At 37.0% G+C, this 21,558-nt stretch overlaps 1 protein-coding gene across 1 annotated transcript; it reads right to left on the bottom strand.

Moving 5' to 3' along the window:
* Nucleotides 1–19,620: 19,620 nt before the first annotated feature.
* On the bottom strand, nt 19,621–20,818 carry IFNW1 (interferon omega 1). The gene has a single exon (XM_050761146.1). The coding sequence runs from the start codon at nt 20,630–20,632 to the stop codon at nt 19,970–19,972; it is 663 nt and encodes a 220-aa protein (XP_050617103.1). The 5' UTR covers nt 20,633–20,818; the 3' UTR covers nt 19,621–19,969.
* Nucleotides 20,819–21,558: the final 740 nt, after the last annotated feature.

The following is a 21,558-nucleotide window of genomic DNA, read 5'->3' as shown; positions in this document are numbered from 1 at the left end:
TTGGGAGGCCGAGACGGGCGGATCACGAGGTCAGGAGATCGAGACCATCCTGGCTAACACAGTGAAACCCCGTCTCTACTAAAAATACAAAAACTTAGCCGGGCAAGGTGGCAGGCGCCTGTAGTCCCAGCTACTCGGGAGGCTGAGGCAGGAGAATGGCGTGAACCCGGGAGGCGGAGCTTGCAGTGAGCTGAGATCCAGCCACTGCACTCCAGCCTGGGTGACAGAGCTAGACTCCGTCTCAAAAAACAAACAAACAAACAAACAAACAAACAAACAAACAAACAAAAAAAACCCAGATAGATACTTGTAAATGTCCATACCAACAGGTCTCTGATGTTTTAGTTTCAGCACTCATTGATACTCATAAATTATAGGCCTCCCCTCAAAGAGATTGTAGTTGTGTTTTTCTATTTATCGATATTTATCATAAGTTAAAATTACAAAAATTTTTATATATCCACTTAAAAATAACAAAACTAAGCCCATTACGTATTAACATAGAAACAAAGTCTTATAGAAAATAACGACATGCCTTAATACAACAAATTAATGGGAACAGTAGTAATGTTTTGACGTTTTCAAACCTTTTTAATGTCTGGCTGAATAGAAGACAGATGGATTCTCATAACTTCTCTGCATTAAGTCTCTTGTGATCTGTTGTTTTGTTTGACATCTATGAATAAAATCAAGTCTCAGATATGTAGTTGGAAAAGACAGGAACTTGATGACTCCTGAAAGAGTCCTAGCAGTCCTCAAATCACACTTGGAGAATGACTGATAGATGTGAAAGGATACTTACTGCCTAGAGTGAGTTTGAATTTCATGTTTTGCCTATTTTCCAAATCTGTCTTTTAAAATTATAATTTAGAAAACTGAGAAATATGGGAAAACATTATACTCTTGTGGTTTATATTTTTCAGGGTTATCCACTGAAAGGTTTAGTTAAGGGTAAGTACAATATGCCTGCCAGTTTACATTTTGGTTTATTAGCTTTCTTTTATTGTGAAATATAACAATCATACACAAAAGTGCACAAAACATAAGAGTAAATTTTAAGGAATAATTATGCAAATACTCATGTAATCATTAACTAAACAAAACAAGATTTTGCAACATACTGGAACCTCTGCCACTGTTACCATACCATGTGCCCATTCTTGGACATATCTCTATCCTTGCTCACTAGAAGTAACCACTATTCTGAGTTTTCTTTCTAATTTCATCCTAAACCATGTGGTCCAGTTTTGCCTGTTTTTAAACTTTCTATAAATAGAATATGTATTCTTTCAGATTCAGCTTCTTTTACTCACCAGTGTGTTTGTGAGGCTCATCTCTGTGTAAACAGTTGTAGTTCTTAATTTTTATTGTTGCTTGTGATCTTATTATATGCACGGACTGCAATATATTTATGCATACAAACTTTTAAAGTGTATTTTAAGAGAATTGCTTTGGCTATTCGGGGTCTTCTGTTGTTCCATACAAATTTTAGGACGATTTTTCCTATTTTTCTGAAGAACATCACTGAGATTTTGATAGGGATTATGTTGAATCTGTAAATATACAACATACCAGTAGTATGGCCGTTTTAACAACATCAAATTCTTTCAATCTATGAACACAGGATTGCTTTCCATTGATTTGTGTATTCTTTAATTTCTTTCATCAATGCTTTATAGTTTTTAGTGTATAGGTCTATCTCCTCTTTGGTAAAATTTATTCCTAAGTATTTTTAATGCTATTATAAATTAGATTATTTTCTTGATTTTTTTTCAGCTAGGTTATTTGTGTATATAAATGCAAGTGATTTTTGTTACATTGATTATGTGTCCTACAACTTAACCAAATTTATTTGTTAGTTCTAACAGTTTTTGGTGGACTCTTTGGAGTTTTCTACATGCAGAATCACGTCATCTACAATTAGAGATAATTTCTTCCTTTCCCCTTTGGATGCCTTTTATTTCTTTTTATTTTCTTTCTTTCTTTCTTTCTTTCTTTCTTTCTTTCTTTCTTTCTTTCTTTCTTTCTTTCTTTCTTTCTTTCTTTCTTTCTTTCTTTCTTTCTTTCTTTCTTTCTTTCTTTTGGTCTAATTTATCTGGGTAGAACTTCTAGGACAAAAAGCTTTATTTTTCCCCCATTGATTTTGATGTTAGCTCTGACTTTTTCACAAATGGCCTTTATTATGTTGAGGATGTTTTCTCTGATACCTAAGCTATTGGGAGTTTTTGTCTGAAAAGGCTGATTAACTTTGTTGAATCCTTTTTCTGCTTCAATTGAAATAATCATGTGGTTTATAATCTTGTCTTTTCTATAAAATTTTCAAGACCACTTCCAAATTTGAATTCAATTATACTAAACCAAATTCACGAATCATTTTAGAAGATCTAAACATGAAACTGGTTTTGTATTTCAGATTACTGATGTTGAAAAATGCTTAAAACCATTTAAAATGAAATTTCTACAGAATGTAAATGGTCAGAATATTTAAGAGCCAAGTTACTAGCTGCTTTTTTGCAAATCAGATGTATTCATTGAAAAATTTCTTCTCTTAAATATTTGACATCTGAAGATGCTTAGTTTAAATTTTTGTATCTCCATTTCAGAGTTGAAACTAAGATGTGAATAAATGCCTATTTTAAATAATATCATGTAAGAATTGATACTTTAATCCAGTGATTTCTCCATTTCTAATTGCTTAACATTTTGCCAATTTATTTTCAGATTTAGGAAGTGTATTCATATCTCTTACTAGCATTTTACATTTATCAAACATACTCTCAAAGTTACCTTCATTTGTTGTGAACAAAAGGGTAGGTCCTCTATGAAGCCAGCTGCTTTATATAAAGACTTTTCTTTTTAAATAAAGCTTTCTTATTTTTTCCCATTTGGTTCAAAATATACCACCAAATTAAATTGCATAAACATTTGGCTAGCCATAAGTAGAAAGCCGAAACTGGATCCTTTCCTTACTCCTTATACGAAAATTAATTCAAGATGGATTAGAGACTTAAATGTTAGACCTAATACCATAAAAACCCTAGAGGAAAACCTAGGTAGTACCATTCAGGACATAGGCATGGGCAAAGACTTCATGTCTAAAACACCAAAAGCAACGGCAACAAAAGCCAAAATTGACAAATGGGATCTCATTAAACTAAAGAGCTTCTGCACAGCAAAAGAAACTACCATCAGAGTGAACAGGCAACCTACAGAATGGGAGAAAATTTTTGCAATCTACTCATCTGACAAAGGGCTAATATCCAGAACCTACAAAGAACTCAAACAAATTTACAAGAAAAAAACAAACAGCCCCATGAAAAAGTGGGCAAAGGATATGAACAGACAGTTCTCAAAAGAAGACATTCATACAGCCAACAGACACATGAAAAAATGCTCATCACTGGCCATCAGAGAAATGCAAATCAAAACCACAATGAGATACCATCTCACACCAGTTAGAATGGCGATCATTAAAAAGTCAGGAAACAACAGGTGCTGGAGAGGATGTGGAGAAATAGGAACACTTCTACACTGTTGGTGGGATTGTAAACTAGTTCAACCATTATGGAAAACAGTATGGCGATTCCTCAAGGATCTAGAACTAGATGTACCATATGACCCAGCCATCCCATTACTGGGTATATACCCAAAGGATTATAAATCATGCTGCTATAAAGACACATGCACACGTATGTTTATTGTGGCACTATTCACAATAGCAAAGACTTGGAATCAACCCAAATGTCCATCAGTGACAGACTGGATTAAGAAAATGTGGCACATATACACCATGGAATACTATGCAGCCATCAAAAAGGATGAGTTTGTGTCCTTTGTAGGGACATGGATGCAGCTGGAAACCATCATTCTTAGCAAACTATCACAAGAACAGAACACCAAACACCGCATGTTCTCACTCATAGGTGGGAACTGAACAATGAGATCACTTGGACTCGGGAAGGGGAACATCGCACACTGGGGCCTATCATAGGGAGGGGGGAGGGGTGAGGGGGGAGGGATTGCATTGGGAGTTATACCTGATGTAAATGACGAGTTGATGGGTGCTGACGAGTTGATGGGTGCAGCACACCAACATGGCACAAGTATACATATGTAACAAACCTGCACGTTATGCACATGTACCCCAGAACTTAAAGTATAATTTAAAAAAAAAAAAAAAGAAAAACATGTCCAGTCTATTTGTGCCAAGATACTTTAGATTTCAGCATAATGTACTATGTCATTTGATATTGTATCATTAATATTTGATAAACATCTTTAGTTTGTGTGTGAAGTGCCATAATTTTGTTTGTTCTTGATCCCCATTGAATGTCTGTATATGTTTTTAATACAGTTTTTAGGACAGATATAAGGATATTCTATTGGTCAAAGCTCAAAAATGTATTAATCCTTTGTACAATACTAAAAAAGATTATCATATTTCAAGTCACCAAATCAACATTATTACAAATCAAATCAGAATTATTAGTTGAATAGGCACAAATTTAGCATAACAATTTTTGAGGGAAATAATGGCTTTTTCATCATTGTATATATCTGCCATCTTTGCTTCATTTTCATATCCTTGGCCAAGAGCATTTTTATGTCAATATATTGAAAAAATACATTTATTCATTTCATAAGACAAGCCATACCCAGTTTTTAATTTTTTTTAATAAAAAGTCAACAATCCTTTCTTTCTATGGTTTTGTTATTATTCTCAATGACAGCATACTTAAAATCTAACGCATCTGTTTATCATAGGCAACATCTACGTATGTTTATGATTTAAAAGAAAGAATTTTTTCTTCCTTTTTAGTTTATTTTTTAAATTGACAAAACAATTTATATTTATCAGGTATAACATGTTGTTTTGAAATATATGTATGTTGTGGAATGGACAAATTGAGTGCATTACCATAAGCATTGCCTCACATACTTATGATTATTTTGTGGTAAGAACACTTAAAAAGTACTTTCTTGGCAATTTTCAAGAATATAATGCATTGTTACTAATGACTAACTGCAGTCACCATACTGTTTGATAGATCTTTTGGACTTACTCTTCCTATTTAACTGAAAGTGTGTATCATTTGATCAACATCTCCCCAATACTACCCTCCTCCAGTCCCTGGTAACTACCACTCCACTCTCTATTACTATGAGTTTAACTTTTTAAGATTCCATATGTAGGTGAGATTATGCACTGTCTTTCTATGCCTTGCTTATATCAGTTAACATAGTGTCATCCAGATTCATTCATGTTGTCTCAAATGACAACATTTCTCTTCCTTTTTTAAGTGGCAAATAGTATACCATTGTGTACATACTATTCCTACATTTTCTTTATCTATTAATCTCTTCATTAACATTTAGGTTGTTTCCATATCTTGGCTATTGTGAATAGTACTCCAATGAACATGGGAGTGCAGATATCTCTTTGACATTCTGATTTCATTTCATTTGGATATATTCTCACTTGTGGGATTGCCGGATCATATGGTTGTTCTATTTCTAACTTTTATAAAAACATCAAAAGTAACAAACAATTATGAACAAATCTGATAGAAAATATGCCAGGACTGTACACTGGAAACTATAAAATGTTGCTGAGAGAAAACAGAGAAGACATAAACAAATGGAGGCAGATACCATGTTAAAGGATTAAAAGACTCAATATTGTTAATATATCAATTGTAATCAAATCGATCTGTAGACTCAATGCAATACCAATCAAAATTCCACCAGGTTTTTTGTATAGAAATCCAAAAACGGATGATAATATTTATGTGAAAATGCATAGAACAAAAAATAACCAAAATAACCTTAAAAAGAACACAAAGTGTTGAAGGATTTATACTATCTGACTTCAGGACTAAAGTAATCAAGGCAGTAAAGCATTAGAATAAAAAAAAACCCCACAAATACATCAATGGAACAGACAGAAGTATGCACAAATAGAGACACACATATATTGTTGATTGTTTTTTCAACAAAATCACAAAGGGTATTCAACTAAAAAATTTGCAGATGACATGATTGTGTATTTAGAAAACCCCATTCTCTCAGCCCCAAATCTCCTTAAGCTGATACACAACTTCTGCAGTCGCAGGATTCAAAATCAATGTGAAAAAATCACAAGCATTTCTATACACCAACAACAGACAGAGAGCTAAATCATGAGCGAACTCCCATTCACAATTGCTACAAAGAGAATAAGATACCCAGGAATACAACTTACAAGGGATATGAAGGACCTCTTCAAGCAGAACTACAAACCACTGCTCAAGGAAATAAGAGACAACACAAATACATGGAAAAACATTCCATGCTCATGGATAGGAAGAATCAATATTGTGAAAATGGCCATACAGCCCAAAGTAATTTATAGATTCAATGCTATCCCCATCAAGCTACAATTGACTTTCTTCACAGAATTGGAAAAAACTACTTCAAATTTCATAATGGAACCAAAAAAGAGCCCACATAGCCAAGACAATCCTAGGCAAAAAGAACAAAGCTGGAGGCATCACACTACCTGACTTCAAACTACACTACAAGGCTACAGTAACCAAAACAGCATGGTACTGATACCAGAACAGATATATAGACCAATGGAACAGAACAGAGGCATGGTACTGGTACCAAAACAGATGTATAGACCATTGCAACAGAAGAGAGGCCTCAGAAATAACGCCATACATCTACAACCATCTGATCTTTGAGAAACCTGACAAAAACAAGCATTGGGGAAAGGATTCGCAATTGAATAAATGGTGTTGGGAAAACTGGCTGGCCATATGCAGAAAGCTGAAACTGGATCCTTTCCTTATATCTTATACAAAAATTAGCTCAAGATAGATTAAAGACTGAAATGTATGACCTAAACCCATAAAAACCCTAGAAGAAAACCTAGGCAATACCATTCAGGACATGGGCATGGGCAAAGATTTCATGACTAAAACACCAAAAGCAATGGCAACAAAAGCCAAAACAGACAAATGGGATCTAATTAAACTGAAGAGCCTCTGCACAGCAAAAGAAACTATCATTAGAGTGAACAGGCAACCTACAGAATGGGATACAATTTTTGTAGTCTATCCATCTGACAAAGGGCTAATGTCTAGAATCTACAAAGAACTTAAACAAATTCACAAGAAAAAAACAAACAACCCCATCAAAAAATGGGCAAAGGATATGAACAGACACTTCTCAAAAGAAGACAATTATGCAGCCAAGAAACATGAAAAAAAGCTCATCATCACTGGTCATTAGAGAAATGCAAATCAAAACCACAGTACCCACAATGAGATACCATCTCATGTCAGTTAGAATGGTGATCATTAAAAAGACAGATGCTGGAGAGGATGTGGAGAAATAGGAACGCTTTTACACTGTTGGTGGGAGCGTAAATTAGTTCAACCATTGTGGAAGACAGTGTGGCATTTCCTCAAGGATCTAGAACTAGAAATACCATTTGACCCAGCAATCCCATTACTGGGTATATACCCAAAGGATTACAAATCATTCTACTATAAAGACACATGCACATGTATGTTTATTGCAATACTGTTCACAGTAGCAAAGATTTGGAACCAACCCAAATGCCCATCAATGATAGACTGGATAAAGAAAATGTGGCAACTATACACCATGGAATACTATGCAGCCATAAAAAAGGATGAGTTCATGTTCTTTGCAGGGACATGGATGAAGCTGGAAACCATCATTCTCAGCAAACTAACATAAGAACATAAAACTACACACTGCATGTTCTCACTCATAAGTGGGAGTTGCACAATGAGAACACATTGACACAGGGTGGGGAATATCACACACTGGGGCCTGTCAGCTGGTGGGGGGCTAGGGGAGGGATAGCATTAGGAGAAATACCTAAGGTAGATGATGGGTTGATTGGTGCAGCAAATCACCATGGTGCAAGTATACCTATGTAACAAACCTGCATGTTCTGCACATGTACCCCAGAACTTAAAGTATAATTTAAAAAAAGAAAAAAAATAACTGAATAAATAAATGGTGTTGGAAGAGATAGGCATCCCTATGCAAAGCAATAAATCTTGACCCACACCTCATACCATATGAAAAAATTAACTCACAATATTGGTAACAAAGCTAAGTATAAAACCCAAAACTACAATTTTGAGAATATTAAAAATTTTTTTACTTAGAAACACTAAAAGCACAATCTATGAAAAAATTGGTAAATTTCACTTAATCAAAATTTAAAAACTTTTATTTTTAAAAGGATAGTTTTATTAAAATGAAAAGGGAAGGTAGAGTCTGGGAAAACTTTGTAAAATATTTGTCTAACAAAGTACTTATAACTAAAACCACAGAATGCTTATAACTGAACCAAGAAGACACAAAAATGGACAAAAATATTTCAACAGACATTTTACCAAATAAGATACCCAAATGACAAACAAGAACATCACAAAATGCTTAACATCATAAATAATTAGGAAAATTAAAATTAAAATCACAGTGAGATACCACTACCCACCAGCTAGAATGACTGGACTGACTAAAATTTAGAAGACTGACCGTATCAAGTATTGGCAAGGTTGTGGTGTGACTGGAACACTTACATCACTAATGGAAATAAAAATGGGGCAGCCATTTTGGAAAAGTGTTTGAAAGTTTCTGAAATACTCCTACTATGAGACAAAGATGTTCCACCTATAGGTTTTACTGCAGAAATATGTCCACGCAAAGACTTGTACAACAAAGTTTATAGCAGCTTTATTTGTGAAATCAAAAATTGTAAACAACCCGAATATCCATTAAAAAGTAAAGAGAAATGCAAATTATGGTATAATCATATACAGTGGAATACTATATACCCATAGAATGAATGAACTATTGATAAACACAATAATAACATGGATGAATCTTACTTAGGTTGAATGAAGGAAGCCAGACAAAAGAGTCCCTATAGTATTGCTCCACTATATATCTGTTTCAGTCACTTGGCCTGCATAACAAAATAAACAGGGTAGCCTAAATAACAAACATTTATTTCTCACATTTTTGGAGGCTGGGAAGTCCAGGATGAAGGTGCTGGCCAATGTCGTTTCTAGTGAGGGCTCTCTTTCTGGCTTGCAGACAGCCACCTTCTCACTGTGTCTTCTCATGGCAGAGAAAAAGCTCCAAAGTCTCTTCCTCTTCTTATAAAGGCATGAATCCCATAGTGGGGCTCCACCCTCATGACCTCATCTAAACTAATTACCACCCAAAGGCATACCACCTAATACCAACACATTGGGGGGCAGGATTTGAATAAATAAATTTTGGGGAGACACTCAGCCCATAACTATAGCATTCTATGAAATGGAAGCTAGCAATGACAGAACTCAGATCAGTGGTGGCCTAGAGATAGGGAGGAAAAAGTTAGGGAAACATTAAAAAGAGCCCTGGAGAATTTTTAAGGATGGTAAATATTTTTTTTTCTTTGTGTGATAGTTACATGGGCATATCCATATGTTAAAATATCATCTAATTGCATGATTTTCAAATATGCAGTTTATGGTATGTCATTTTTTATCAGTTGAAGCTGGAAAATGGAAAAAGGAACACAGGAACACACTGCAGTTATGCAGTGCCTTTGCTCAAGCTGTTTTGTCTGCAGGCATGCAGTTCTGCTTTATGTCTACTTGGAAATTGCTCCTCGTCCCAGTGAAAAGCACACATCCTGGACAAAGTTCTTCACTGTCAATAGTGAGCTCCTGGAGCCTGTTCCACAGGCTGTTTTTAGTTCACCAATTATCCTGCATTCAAATTAATATGCATGTGTCCTGTCTTCTCCCAAGAGACTGAGAACGCCTTCAAGTTGAGGATATCACCTGATTTATCACAGAGTAGACTTCAGCAGTTGATTTCAATGGCTGTCACTTGGTCCTCACCATGACAGTGCCACAGTTGCCAAATTAGAGGGCATGAGAGACCCTCTGGCTCTCCTTGCACCAAATTTGCCTATTGGTAGATTTCACAGGGGAATAGGAATTATTAGCATGAACAATACGTTACTGTGACTTAAATTATTACCTGGTAATTTAGGCATAATCATCTGAAACACATACCTTTCAGAAGCTAAATATTACACAGAGAACAGCTAACAAATCAAGGAAAAAGGATTTCAGGCTGCAATGCCTGACTCAGGGAATGGGTTGTCTGTATAAATATGGCTACATAGTATCTGAGAGCTCCTTGGGGAGTAGATAAATGAGTGGTCAGATAGCTTATTCATCACACTAAGATATATACATATTTATGACATGCTGTAAGGTTGAAGTCAGAAAGCAGGAAGTCCCAGAGAAAAGCAGCAGGATCCAGAGACCAGAGGCATGGTGGGATCTGCTAGGATGGAGAGTATGGAGGGGCTGTCTGCTCCCTTTCCACTTTTTTGTCTCCTCCTCCACTCTTAGGAACACTCTGGGATCATACTATAACTTTGTGGTGCCGATCTGGGACTGTATATGAAACCATGTATTCTCTGTGTCCAGTTACTGAGGCAGCAACACACTTCAGATCATGGAGAACTTTAGGTTCTTCTGCATTTTATTTAGCATTGGGACTTTGGGTCCATCTTTTAGTTTTGTGTGCCGTTAGGATCTTCTTGCTGTCATGTAAATACACTCAGTGGAGTCCATATTTACCAACATTTGAAAAAATCTGAAACATCAGTCTGGTAAGGGAACCCTAGGTTCAGTCTACAAAATAAATGGACTCTTATATTCTCCCTCTCTGTCTGCTTTTCTAAATTAATTATTAGAATACAGAGAGTTTTTGAATAGGAAGTCTCAGGAGGTATTGGGAAATCATCAGCATAGAATAGAATGATCAGGATGAGGATACAGCAAGGACTAAGACTTCAATCCATTGTTCACAGACCATCTACCTGGGTGTGGTACATGGCTCCAGAATAAAGTTTTAGACCACAGATGCAGAGGCTGTGGATTGGTCTATTAAGACACCCTAAGAGAACAGGCCCCAAGGCCTTGTTCATCAGCCTCTTTCCCAGCTCAGGTGTCTCTACAACAAGCCTCTCCTTTGTCCCAGGGCCAACATGGAGAGCAATGCTGAGCCTCTCAAAGTCTCCAATCAGAGAGTACTCAACATGTCCTCAGGAAGTCCTATTACACGGAGCACACGCAATCCTGAAAATCTGAGATTCCATGCCTTTCTTCAGCAGAGGAGTAGTGTGTGAAATATTTTTCTAAGAAGTGCAGAATTCCATTCTATATTTTAGTTTCTCAGAGAAGAGTTAGAAAAAATATCCTTATCTGGATCAAAATGATTAACACGGAAAGAACACAGATCTTAAAAATCAATGTAGAGGATAACATTATTTACCATAAGTTGCTGCAAAAGTAATTGCCATTAAAAATAATGGCACAAACTGCAATTACTTTTGCACCAACCTAATAATAATGAATATCTGCTGATATTTTACAAAGAGGGGAGTGAAATTATCTTACCAGGCAATTTTTTTTTTTTTTTTTTTTTGTCTTTCAGCATAAACACAGAGGCAGGAAGAGAACCATATCTGGAGCTTTCAAGGGTGCTGATCTGCTATTGAATGCCAGGCTCTCCCCAGGTTAATCTTAATATCTCTCTTCTATGAGGTCATGGATCTACAATCATAAAATAGATCAGTTCTTAGAATCATTCATTCTCAGAAAGTAATGATCTTGGAGGGGAGCCTTTTACGAAGACTATCAGGCCTGGGACATTTCTCCTAATATCTGTTCTGCCTATCCATGGAAACTGAAGAATGATTGAGTTGCGCCATGGGTCTTGGTGGTGGTGGGAGATGTAGTGAAAGGACCGTTGGATTTGGAGGTAAGATTTCTGGGTCCTGCTTTTGGACATATTGCAAGTTAACTTCCCTAAGTTTCAGATTCCTTGTTTCAGAGATTGCCAACCTCCAAACCTCATGGGTTTTTGTTATGGTCACTTGGTACAATATATGTGAAAGTGCTTTAAAGTGACCTAGCTCTCTATATAGTAAACCTTACTATTATTGTCCTTGGAACTTTGACTTGAATCCTAAATCATGAGCATTCAGATTCTAATCTTAAAAGATTTTTTTTTCCCAGTGGAGCACTCTACTCGGCTTCCTACAAGATTCTGCCTTCACTTGATGTACTCAGGCTCCTTTCTTCTCTGTTTGGAGAACTCATTGCAAAGATGATAAAGAGGCACCAGACCTACTTTCTTCTCAGAAAATGTGATTATACTCCTTCGTTATTCCAGACATCTCTCTTCCTAGGTTGCCTATGGAAATCTGGGGCTCAAGTGAAGCCTGGAGTTGACATGAGAGGGAGAACCCATAGACAAAGTGATGTGAGGTCAAACCTTAGAGTGAGGGAAGAAGTGTCATGAAGTCAGAAATATGGAAGAATATGACTCCTGCCAGGCCTGTCTGTCCTGTCCTGCTTCTGAATATATGTTGTACCTCTTATCTCTTATAGGCACCTGCAAAACTTCCTTTGCAGAGTAGCTTCCTGAAGGATTTATAGCAAGATCCTTTATCTGAGGATTGAGTTACAGCAACCACAAAAGCAGACATCATGTTGCTCATGAAGCCAGGGGAAGATACATATCTTGTGATGTCACCTTTGGGATTCACTGAGTTGTAGCTCACTCTGGCCTCTTTACTTCTTGCCTCCACCTTCTGACTGGACCTTATCACCCGCTTACTTTTTTCTTCTTAACCATATAACCATTGGATTCCTTTCCTTAGTCAGAACCTCCTTTGTCACTGGATCGCATGTTGTCAGGACCATCCTAAACCCCTACAACTTATCTTTTTCCTTCCACACCCAGAGCACACTCAGATACCAAACTCTATTTCCAACCCAGATTCCATTTATCTTTGGATACCACCACCTTACCTGCCCCCACCTCATCCTATCCTTCCACTTTCAGGATCTTAACCACTCCCCTAATCTGACACACTTCAAGTATCCAGTGGTTCAGTTCACTGTCCTCCATCTTTCATGGTTCCAAGTGAGGGCCCCCAAAATGTTTCAGCTATGTGAAACCCTGGATAATAGCCTCTGGCATGACTTCAGGAACACAGCCAGAGATCCATCAGGCTGTTCTTCACCCTGCCCACTCTCTGTCTCTGGGACCATGTTTCTTTCAGGTCAACCAGAATGTCCTCCTGCATTTCCCACTGCCTGCAAAATTTATCTCAAAGAAATGTTTCCATTAAATCAGAGAAAATGAATCAGTTTTCATTTACCACATCCTCCAAAGTAGGCTGTCTCTATTATAAGTAGCCTGTCTGTATTTCCCTATGTATTTGTTTTTTTCTAAAAAGAAAAGTGTCCTTTGCTTCAGCCATATTTAGGAAAGGTTTAGGGTTAGCCAGGAGCTTGGGCTCAGAAAACCAAATGAGTCAGCTTCAGACCAAGTCGAGAGCCAGTTTTGACTTTTTGAAGGTTATCAGGGTTAGGGAGGGATGTTGACAGTGACATAGCACACCGGACCTCATTTTGGGTTTTTTTATTTGTATTTCTGACTATATCTCAGTTTAAAAATCTTATTAATATAATGTTGTCATAAAAACACAAAAAATACAAATAGGGGCTTTAAAAATAAGAAAATCTAATACACGCCATGTCTCAACATGGATTTATTAATCCTCCCATCGATAACGACCATGTAATAATATAACATTATACAGTCATGGGATGGAGTAGTTGGGGTTAAGCAGGCATCATAGAGCCAAAAATTTGCTATTCAGCCTGTAAAAACAGTAGGAGACAAGACACTTCATATGTCCAAAAAATGGCATTAGACCTTTGTAGCCCTAAGTTCAGAAGGGTAGGGATAAATCTCCATGACTTTGAATCTTTTGGTGGGGAATAGCTTCTACTTGCCCCCAGATCTCCCCTCTATTCTTGACATAGGATGTGAGATGAGCACTGCTTCCAATAATTCTTTTATTGGCCTTAATGAAAAAGTAGAGCTGACCCCAACTCTCCTGGCTCTGTACAGGTGGTGAGGAGGGTGAGAGGAAGGAGAGGAGGCCCAAGAAAAGCCAGAATAGATATAAGGTTTTAGAAAATCTGGAGTAGGAGAACACACTATCAGACTCGGGAAAAATCTTCATATATCTTCCTATTTCTTCACATTCCTTGAGAAAGAAATCTCCACATATCTTCAAGTGGCCCCCATATCACTAGAAAAGAACTGGTTTCAAAGCTAGGGACATGAAAATTGGGTCACCTTGATATACCTCTCAACCTCCACAAGACAGCCCACATCTGAAAAGATTCAGGGATAAAAATGTTTTTCCTGAAAACAGCAGTATTTGTTAGAAAAACTACCCCCAATGGACACAGAACTGATTGAACTTTAGGGAGAGGGGGTGTTTGTGTGATATTGCTGAGGTGGTTAGTGCTGGAGTTGATGTGGCAAGGCCCAGGCACAAAATAAGTGATCTTCTATGGGTTTGTGGGGTTTATTTAGACACAGATTTTGAACTCAATAATGAATTGTCCCCATTGAGTTTCTCCTAGGTAAACCTCTTCCCTTGGAGACTATATGGTGCCTAGCTTGATGACATCATTGCAGGACAAGGTATCATATAGTAATCAGGAAGGGAATGTTTATGGGGCAGCCACCCAATGGCTGCAGATAAATGAGGCAGAGTGAGGAAAATGGAGGTTGGGGGAGCAGGAAAGAGGAAGAACAAGTGAAGAGGGGAGGAATGACCCACTGAGCTGGAAGGAATGGTAATGCCATCATCGTACTTAGTCAAGACATCTCCCTCTTTCTCTCCTGACACACACAACCTGACTCAGGCTCCACATGCTTACAACTGATGAGGGCCCTGTAGAGCACATTGGTGCTATCCTGTCAAAACTATGTGGGTGCCCTTTAGACAGAAAGATGTCTGCAGGACATTTGCAGTCTCATTTTGGGTAAGTGACTTTGGTGCCCTTTTTCCAGGAGTTCTTTAAAAAAATACACAGTGTGAGAATACAGTGTGAATGTATGGCCCTTTAGGGTTGAAGGACTCCTATGAACTTCATGTCCTTGGTAGAGATGTATAAAATCTCCTTTGGGCACACCCAGAGCTCATGCCCTACAGGTAGATCTTGCAATTTCTGGTTAAGATGCAATGTTTCTAGGGCTCACCTTAGACCCCTACTCAAACCATGAAAGTCAATGTGAATAAAGTTGCCATGTAAGTTCACATCCATGTCATTCAGGTCAATGCTATTGAAATGCTGAATGGAGTAGCTCTTATGGGGGGGAAAAAAAGCCCCAGATAAGTCATTAGGGTATTGTAAATTAAAATAATAAATATGTCATTATACATATATAAGGATAGCTAAAATTAAAAAAAAAACTGACAATACTAATTATTGTCAATTGCAGAGCAACAGGAACACATATTCATTACTGGTGGATATACAAGATGTCCAGTCACAATGGAAGACATCCTAGCAGTTTCTTACAAAATTAAACAGTCTTGGAAACAACAACTGGGCTCTGAAGTATTTACCCAACTGCTTTGAAAACATGTCCAAAAATTTGCTCATAAATGTTTACATTATCTTTATTAATAATGACCTAAACTTTAAAGCAACCAAGATGTCCATCAATAGGTCAAATAATAAAAACGGTATGATACCCATGCAATACAATATCATTAAATGATTAAAAGAAGCCATTAAGACATAAAAACACTTTAAATGCACACTGCTTAGTGAAAGAAGCCACCCTGAGAAGGACACCTGATTCAAGTGTATGACATTCTGGAAAAGGCAACAAAATTATGATGGTAAAAAGCTTAGTGTAGCCAAGAGTTTGGAGAAAGCATGTGTGGGGTGAATGGATGAAGGTACATGTTTTTAAGGCAGTGAAGCTATTCTGTATGATCCTATAATGGTGGATATATGTCACTATGCCTTTGTAAAAGCTTATAAAACTTTATAGCATGAGGAGTGGACCTTACTGTATCCAAATTTAAAAAATCAGTTCAGAGGTTGGGAGATTCTAAGATGAATGCAGAATTTAACAAAACAATTTGAAATGAATTATAATTGTAGGAAACGAGCCCACTGAAGGGGAATAAGGTAAAAGTTGCTGACCTATGTAATTTTGAAAATAAGTGGTATCTGTAAGTTTAAAAGTGAAACAATCTGTTCATAAGCACTGTACTCTAGTTAATAAAGTTGTTTCCTGCAAGGAGGTGGATTAAAATTTTTGATAATGTGATATATGTTGAAATATTAAGTAAATTGAATTATTTAAGTAAATTAATGTCAAGTGGTGGGAGTAGGTTTCTAGTCTTAGCTAGCTTAACCAGAAAAATTAAATGTTTTAAAGTATCAGTAATAAAAAGTATAACAATGAAGAAAGTTTACTAATTATAGTTATAAGGCAAATAATCTCAAAAACATTCTACTCTCAGTGGTAATTACACTTATGGTAAAGATATATTGTTACCAAACCCAGATCTGGCGGCTCGCCACTCAAAAAGTCAAACATGAGAGATGAGAATTGGTGGGAGAAAAACCAGGTTTGTTTGGAAAGCCAGCAAAACTTGCATTTTAAAATACCATCTTAAATTGTTCAGTCTGGATGGTGGGAAATATAGGGAAGCAGAGGGGATTGGTATCAACAGGTGACCGAGGACTGCAGACAACTGGGTGCCAGCAGTGGTCCTGGGAAGTTGGGGACACCTTTGTCCTTGATCAAGTCATGATGCTCCTGTAAATCTCTAACAAAACATAGTTGATTACATACTTCCCCTTTAATCTCAGAGTTAGTTTCAAAAACTACATGATGGCTGTTTTTGCACATTATCTCAATGCTCTGAAATTATCCCAGCCTATGTGCAGGAATGGACAAAGACCTCTAAAATAAAAGTGAAGTCAGTTATGTTACAGTTCTTTTGCTGTTTTACTGTTACAGTGTCAGTTGTTAATAAAAAATACAAGAAAATTTTAATAAAATATTCTAGGAATATTACCTGACACTCTAACAAAAAGCAACTTTTATTACCATTTGTATCACACATTTGAAAAATTCTGATGGACTATACAATAGTAGGATGAATAGAGTTAACAGTAATATATATTTCAAAATAATTAAAAGATTTTGTTTTGTTTTTAAGACATTCTGTCTGTTGCTCAGGCTGGAGTGCAGTGGTGCAGTCTCTGCTCACTGCAACCTCCACCTCCTAGGCTCAAGTAATCCTCCCGCCTCAGCCGTCTGAGTAGCTGGGACTACAGGTGTGCACCACCACGCCTGGCTAATTTTTCTATTTTTTGTAGAGGTGGGGTTTCACTATGTTGCCCAGGCTGGTCTTGAACTCCTGAGCTCAAGCAATCTTCCCACCCCGGCCTCCAAAATTGCTGGGATTACAGGCTGAGCCACTGCACCTGGCCGGGTTTTTAAGTGTCCTCATCCCAAAGAAACGATAAATATTTAAGGTGATGGATGTACTACTTACCCTGATTTGCTCATTACAATGCATACATACATGGAAACATAACTTTGTACCCCATAACCATTATTATTAAGTGTTCATTGTAAATTTCAAAAAAGAAATCAAAACGAATTGAATATAAAAACAGATTTACACGAGAGGGAACTAAATATATGTCATGTCAAAAGTAGAATACAATTAGAGAGAGGCTTAGTTTTCCATGCTAGACATTCCATGATTTAAATAAAAAAGGAATTGTCCAGATCTTTGAATACAGGTGAAGTTAAAAACAAGTGTCCATCACAAGAATATGGTTACAATTTTTAGAAAATGTATATCTCAATGATTAGAAATCGTAAGATCATAAACAAATAATGTATATGACCAACATAAAATATAGAGAAATGTACATCTCAGTGATTAGAAATCATAAGATCATAAACAAATAATGTATATGACCAACATAAAATACAGAGTAAATAAAAAACAGAATAAAATGAAATCTGATTGTAAAATTTGATAGGAAAAAAAGAATATTAACAAGCAAATATGTAATTTTGAAGCTTATTACAAAGTAATATTAATTAGAACACGGATAGATTACTATTTATTCAAACAAATAAGCAATTAAATCAAATATTCAAATGTTCACATGTTTTGTATTCATTCTCCGAAAATAATTATTTTTATTTTTTGAGACGGAGTCTCGCTCTGTAGCCAGCTGGAATGCGGTGGCGCCATCTTGGCTCACTGCAATCTCCGCCTCCTGGGTTCAAGCGATTCTCCTGCCTCAGCCTCCCGAGTCGCTGGGACCACCACGCCACCACGCCACCACACCCAGCTAATTTTTGCATTTATTTTTTTAAGTAGAGACGAGGTTTCACCATGTTGGCCAGGATCGTCGGAATCTCCCTACCTTGCCAACCGCCCCGATCTCCCGACCTCGCGATCCGCCACCTGCGGCCTCCCAAAGCGCTGGGATTACAGGCGTGAGCCACCGCGCCTGCCCTCTGAAAACAGTTCTTTAAAAACATATTTCAAAAAACATGAAAAAAAAAAAAAAACAGGAGACTTTAATCCACATTCTTCTCTAGATGCCACCTTACTTCCTTTTTCCACTTGACAAACAAACTTCCCCAAATAATTTTCTAAACAGTGTTCTTAATTTCTCTTTTTGTATTTCCTCTTCAACTTACTCCAATTGTGTTTCTATCCCATTCATTCTACTAACCCAGATCCTCCTAAGGTCATCAATGGAGTCTGTTTCCAGGTTCGCTAGGACAGTTCAGCCCTCACCTTCCCTGAAAGCACCACTGTCTTCCCCTCGTTAGACTCTCCCTAATTCTTTCCAATTTCTCTTTCTAACTGCACTGGCTACTTTACCTCAGCCTCCTTTACATATTCTCCTTCTCTGCTTCTCTGCACTACCTTTGAATGCTGAGGGTCTGCAGGACAAGGTTATGTCCTCATCTCATTGTCCCCTCTGTTTATAAGTGATTACATTCATTCCTATGTCCTTGTTACCAGACATGCAATAAAGAATCTTAAATAAAGAATCTTAAATTAAGAATCTTAAAAGAATCTTAAAAGGTATTCCTTTGCCCATGGCATTCGTTGTTCACTCTAGACCCATATTCCTGTCAATAAGATTTCCGCAATTTCATGTCTCCCAGGCACCTTAGAAAGGACATCTAGTATTGTTCTTTCTCATCATCATTTGCACCTAAAGCTTCTAGTATGAGAACATCATTTTCTTTTCCTTATCTTTGTAGTGTTTCATATGGTGAAATTGGTACAGCTTTACTGTTTCTTTTCCTGTAAGAATGAAAACTATTCAACACAGAAAGAAACTGTCTTTATTCATCTGTATTTCTTTTTTAAAATAACTTTTTAAATTTTTGTGGGTACATAGTAAGTGTATATATTTATTGGTTGCACGAGATCTTTTGATAGAGTCATGCAGTGAGTACACCTGCTTTGCTTGACATCAATTCCAAAATATGCCACTTTGATACTCACGTTATACATATTATGTAAATGGAATGAATGAATAGGTAAGTATATATTACCATCCATTCCTTGATTTGGTTCAGAAAACTAGTGCTTGAATTTTGGTTTTAGAATAAATAACTTCAAGAAGTTTTGTTTGAAAATAATTTAATAAATAACAAAATACAATATTTAACCAAATGGAAAGCTGAATATGTTTTATAATCTTAATACAATGTAAAGGCAAACATTTGTTATATAAGAATGTAAATATTATAAATATGATAAAATGTAAGAATAAATAAATAAGTAAAAATAAATAACATCTTAGGGACTGATGCCCCAGAACCTGTCTTTTTAACATATACTAGCTTAATATATTGACAAAGTACTTGCAGAATTAATTCAATCAATTCTGTGATTAAAGCAGAAATAAGAGTCTTTTGAAATGACCAGAGTCACATGTGCAAGTGCTATATGGCAAATGAATCAATGAGAATCATTTCAAGATGACCCCAGGTCTCCATCTTTACTTCTCAGTCTTTCTTGCATGTTTGTTGATAAGAACAAGGATTTCATGATTTCCATTCTGACAACTTCCCAGGCACAGTCGCTGTATTTCTTCTCTTTCAGGTAGACACGGATTCCCTGGAAGTACCTCCTCAAGGTCAGTGCAGGGCTCCTAATCGCCCCAGCAGATTCTCCTTCTCGCATTACCTGCACCAAGCAGGTCTCCAGGTGTTCTAGTTGCCGATGAAGTCCAGTGTGGAGATGGTCTAGGAGGGTCGTGTTCCAGGCAGCAGAGGAGCGCTCTGTGTGGAAGAGGCTGAAGATCTGCTGTAGCATCTCATGGAGGACAGACATGACCTGGGCCTTCTGCAGCTGGCTCCCTTCTACCATCTCCTGGGGGAACCTGAAGTCTCTTCTGTCCTTGAGACACAAGAAAGGGGAGATTCTCCTCATTTGGTGCAGAAGCACCAAGGTGTTCCTGCTAAGTAGGCCATGGTTCTGAGGCAGATCACAGCCCAGAGATCCAACAGGACTATAGCTGGTCATCACTAGGGCTGCCAGCAGAGGGAAGAGGAGGGCCATTGGGAAATGAGGGTGCTGCTGGCTTTGCTGAGCTGGATATGGCTTAACATTGGACCCTAGGTTTTCTGAAGACATTCCTTGTATGCATGGCTTTTAATAGGAAACAAATGGTTTTCATTTTCTGAACATTTCTCTGTACTTTCACTTTCTTTTTTTGTTTTCATTTGTGTATTCTCCCTATGACTTTAAGAGGATGACAACAATCTATCAATTTTGCATTAGACTTCAGCTAAACTCGAGTAAACTTCAGCTGTGTCAGTACAAATGAATGCTTAATCAAATGAAAAATGTTTTGGTACTAAAGTCATAAGTGTATATACTATATGTATGTAAATAATCAGATACACTCACACTACACTAACTTTATATATTATATATTTATATATACACATTATATACAGAATACATGTATATATAATATATGTGTATATAATATATATTTGTATATATGTGTATATAATGTATATTTGTATATATAATATATGTTCATATATATATATGAAAAAATCCTTTTCTATGTTCTAGAAACAAAATTTTAACCCTTAACTTCCATTTTTACCCTCCTTACTTTACATAGGAAGTCAGGCCCTATGGGTTTCTATATTTGCTTTAGGATATACAAGATTATCTGCAGCAAATAAGCTCTTTAGAACCAAGAACAGGATTTTGCTGTTGTTTGTTTGTTCGTTTGTTTGTTTTTTAGAGATATTAGAGATGAGGTCTTAATCTGTCACCCAGGTTGGAGTGTAGTGGCATGATCAGAGGTCACTGCAGCCTTTAACTCCTAGGCTCAAGCAATCTCCGTGCCTCAGCCTCCTGAGTAGCTGGGACTACAGGTGTGCACCATCATGTCTGGCTGATTTTTTGTTGTTGTTGTTGTTAGAGATGAGGTCCCACTATGTTGTTCAGGCTGATTGCAAACTTCTGGCCTGAAACTGAGGCCTCCTGCCTCAGCCTCCCAAGTAGTTGGAATTACAGATGTGAGCCAAAAACGCGGGTTT

This window comes from Macaca thibetana, chromosome 15, assembly GCF_024542745.1.
Source record: "Macaca thibetana thibetana isolate TM-01 chromosome 15, ASM2454274v1, whole genome shotgun sequence".
NCBI classification, from domain to species: domain Eukaryota; kingdom Metazoa; phylum Chordata; class Mammalia; order Primates; family Cercopithecidae; genus Macaca; species Macaca thibetana.
Note: the sequence above shows the minus strand (reverse complement) of the source record. Positions and strands in the feature narration are given on the sequence as shown.

Bases quoted from the DNA above. Each gene is read 5' to 3' on its own strand.
- IFNW1 (XM_050761146.1), bottom strand. From the start codon at position 20,632: ATGTCTTCAGAAAACCTAGGGTCCAATGTTAAGCCATATCCAGCTCAG.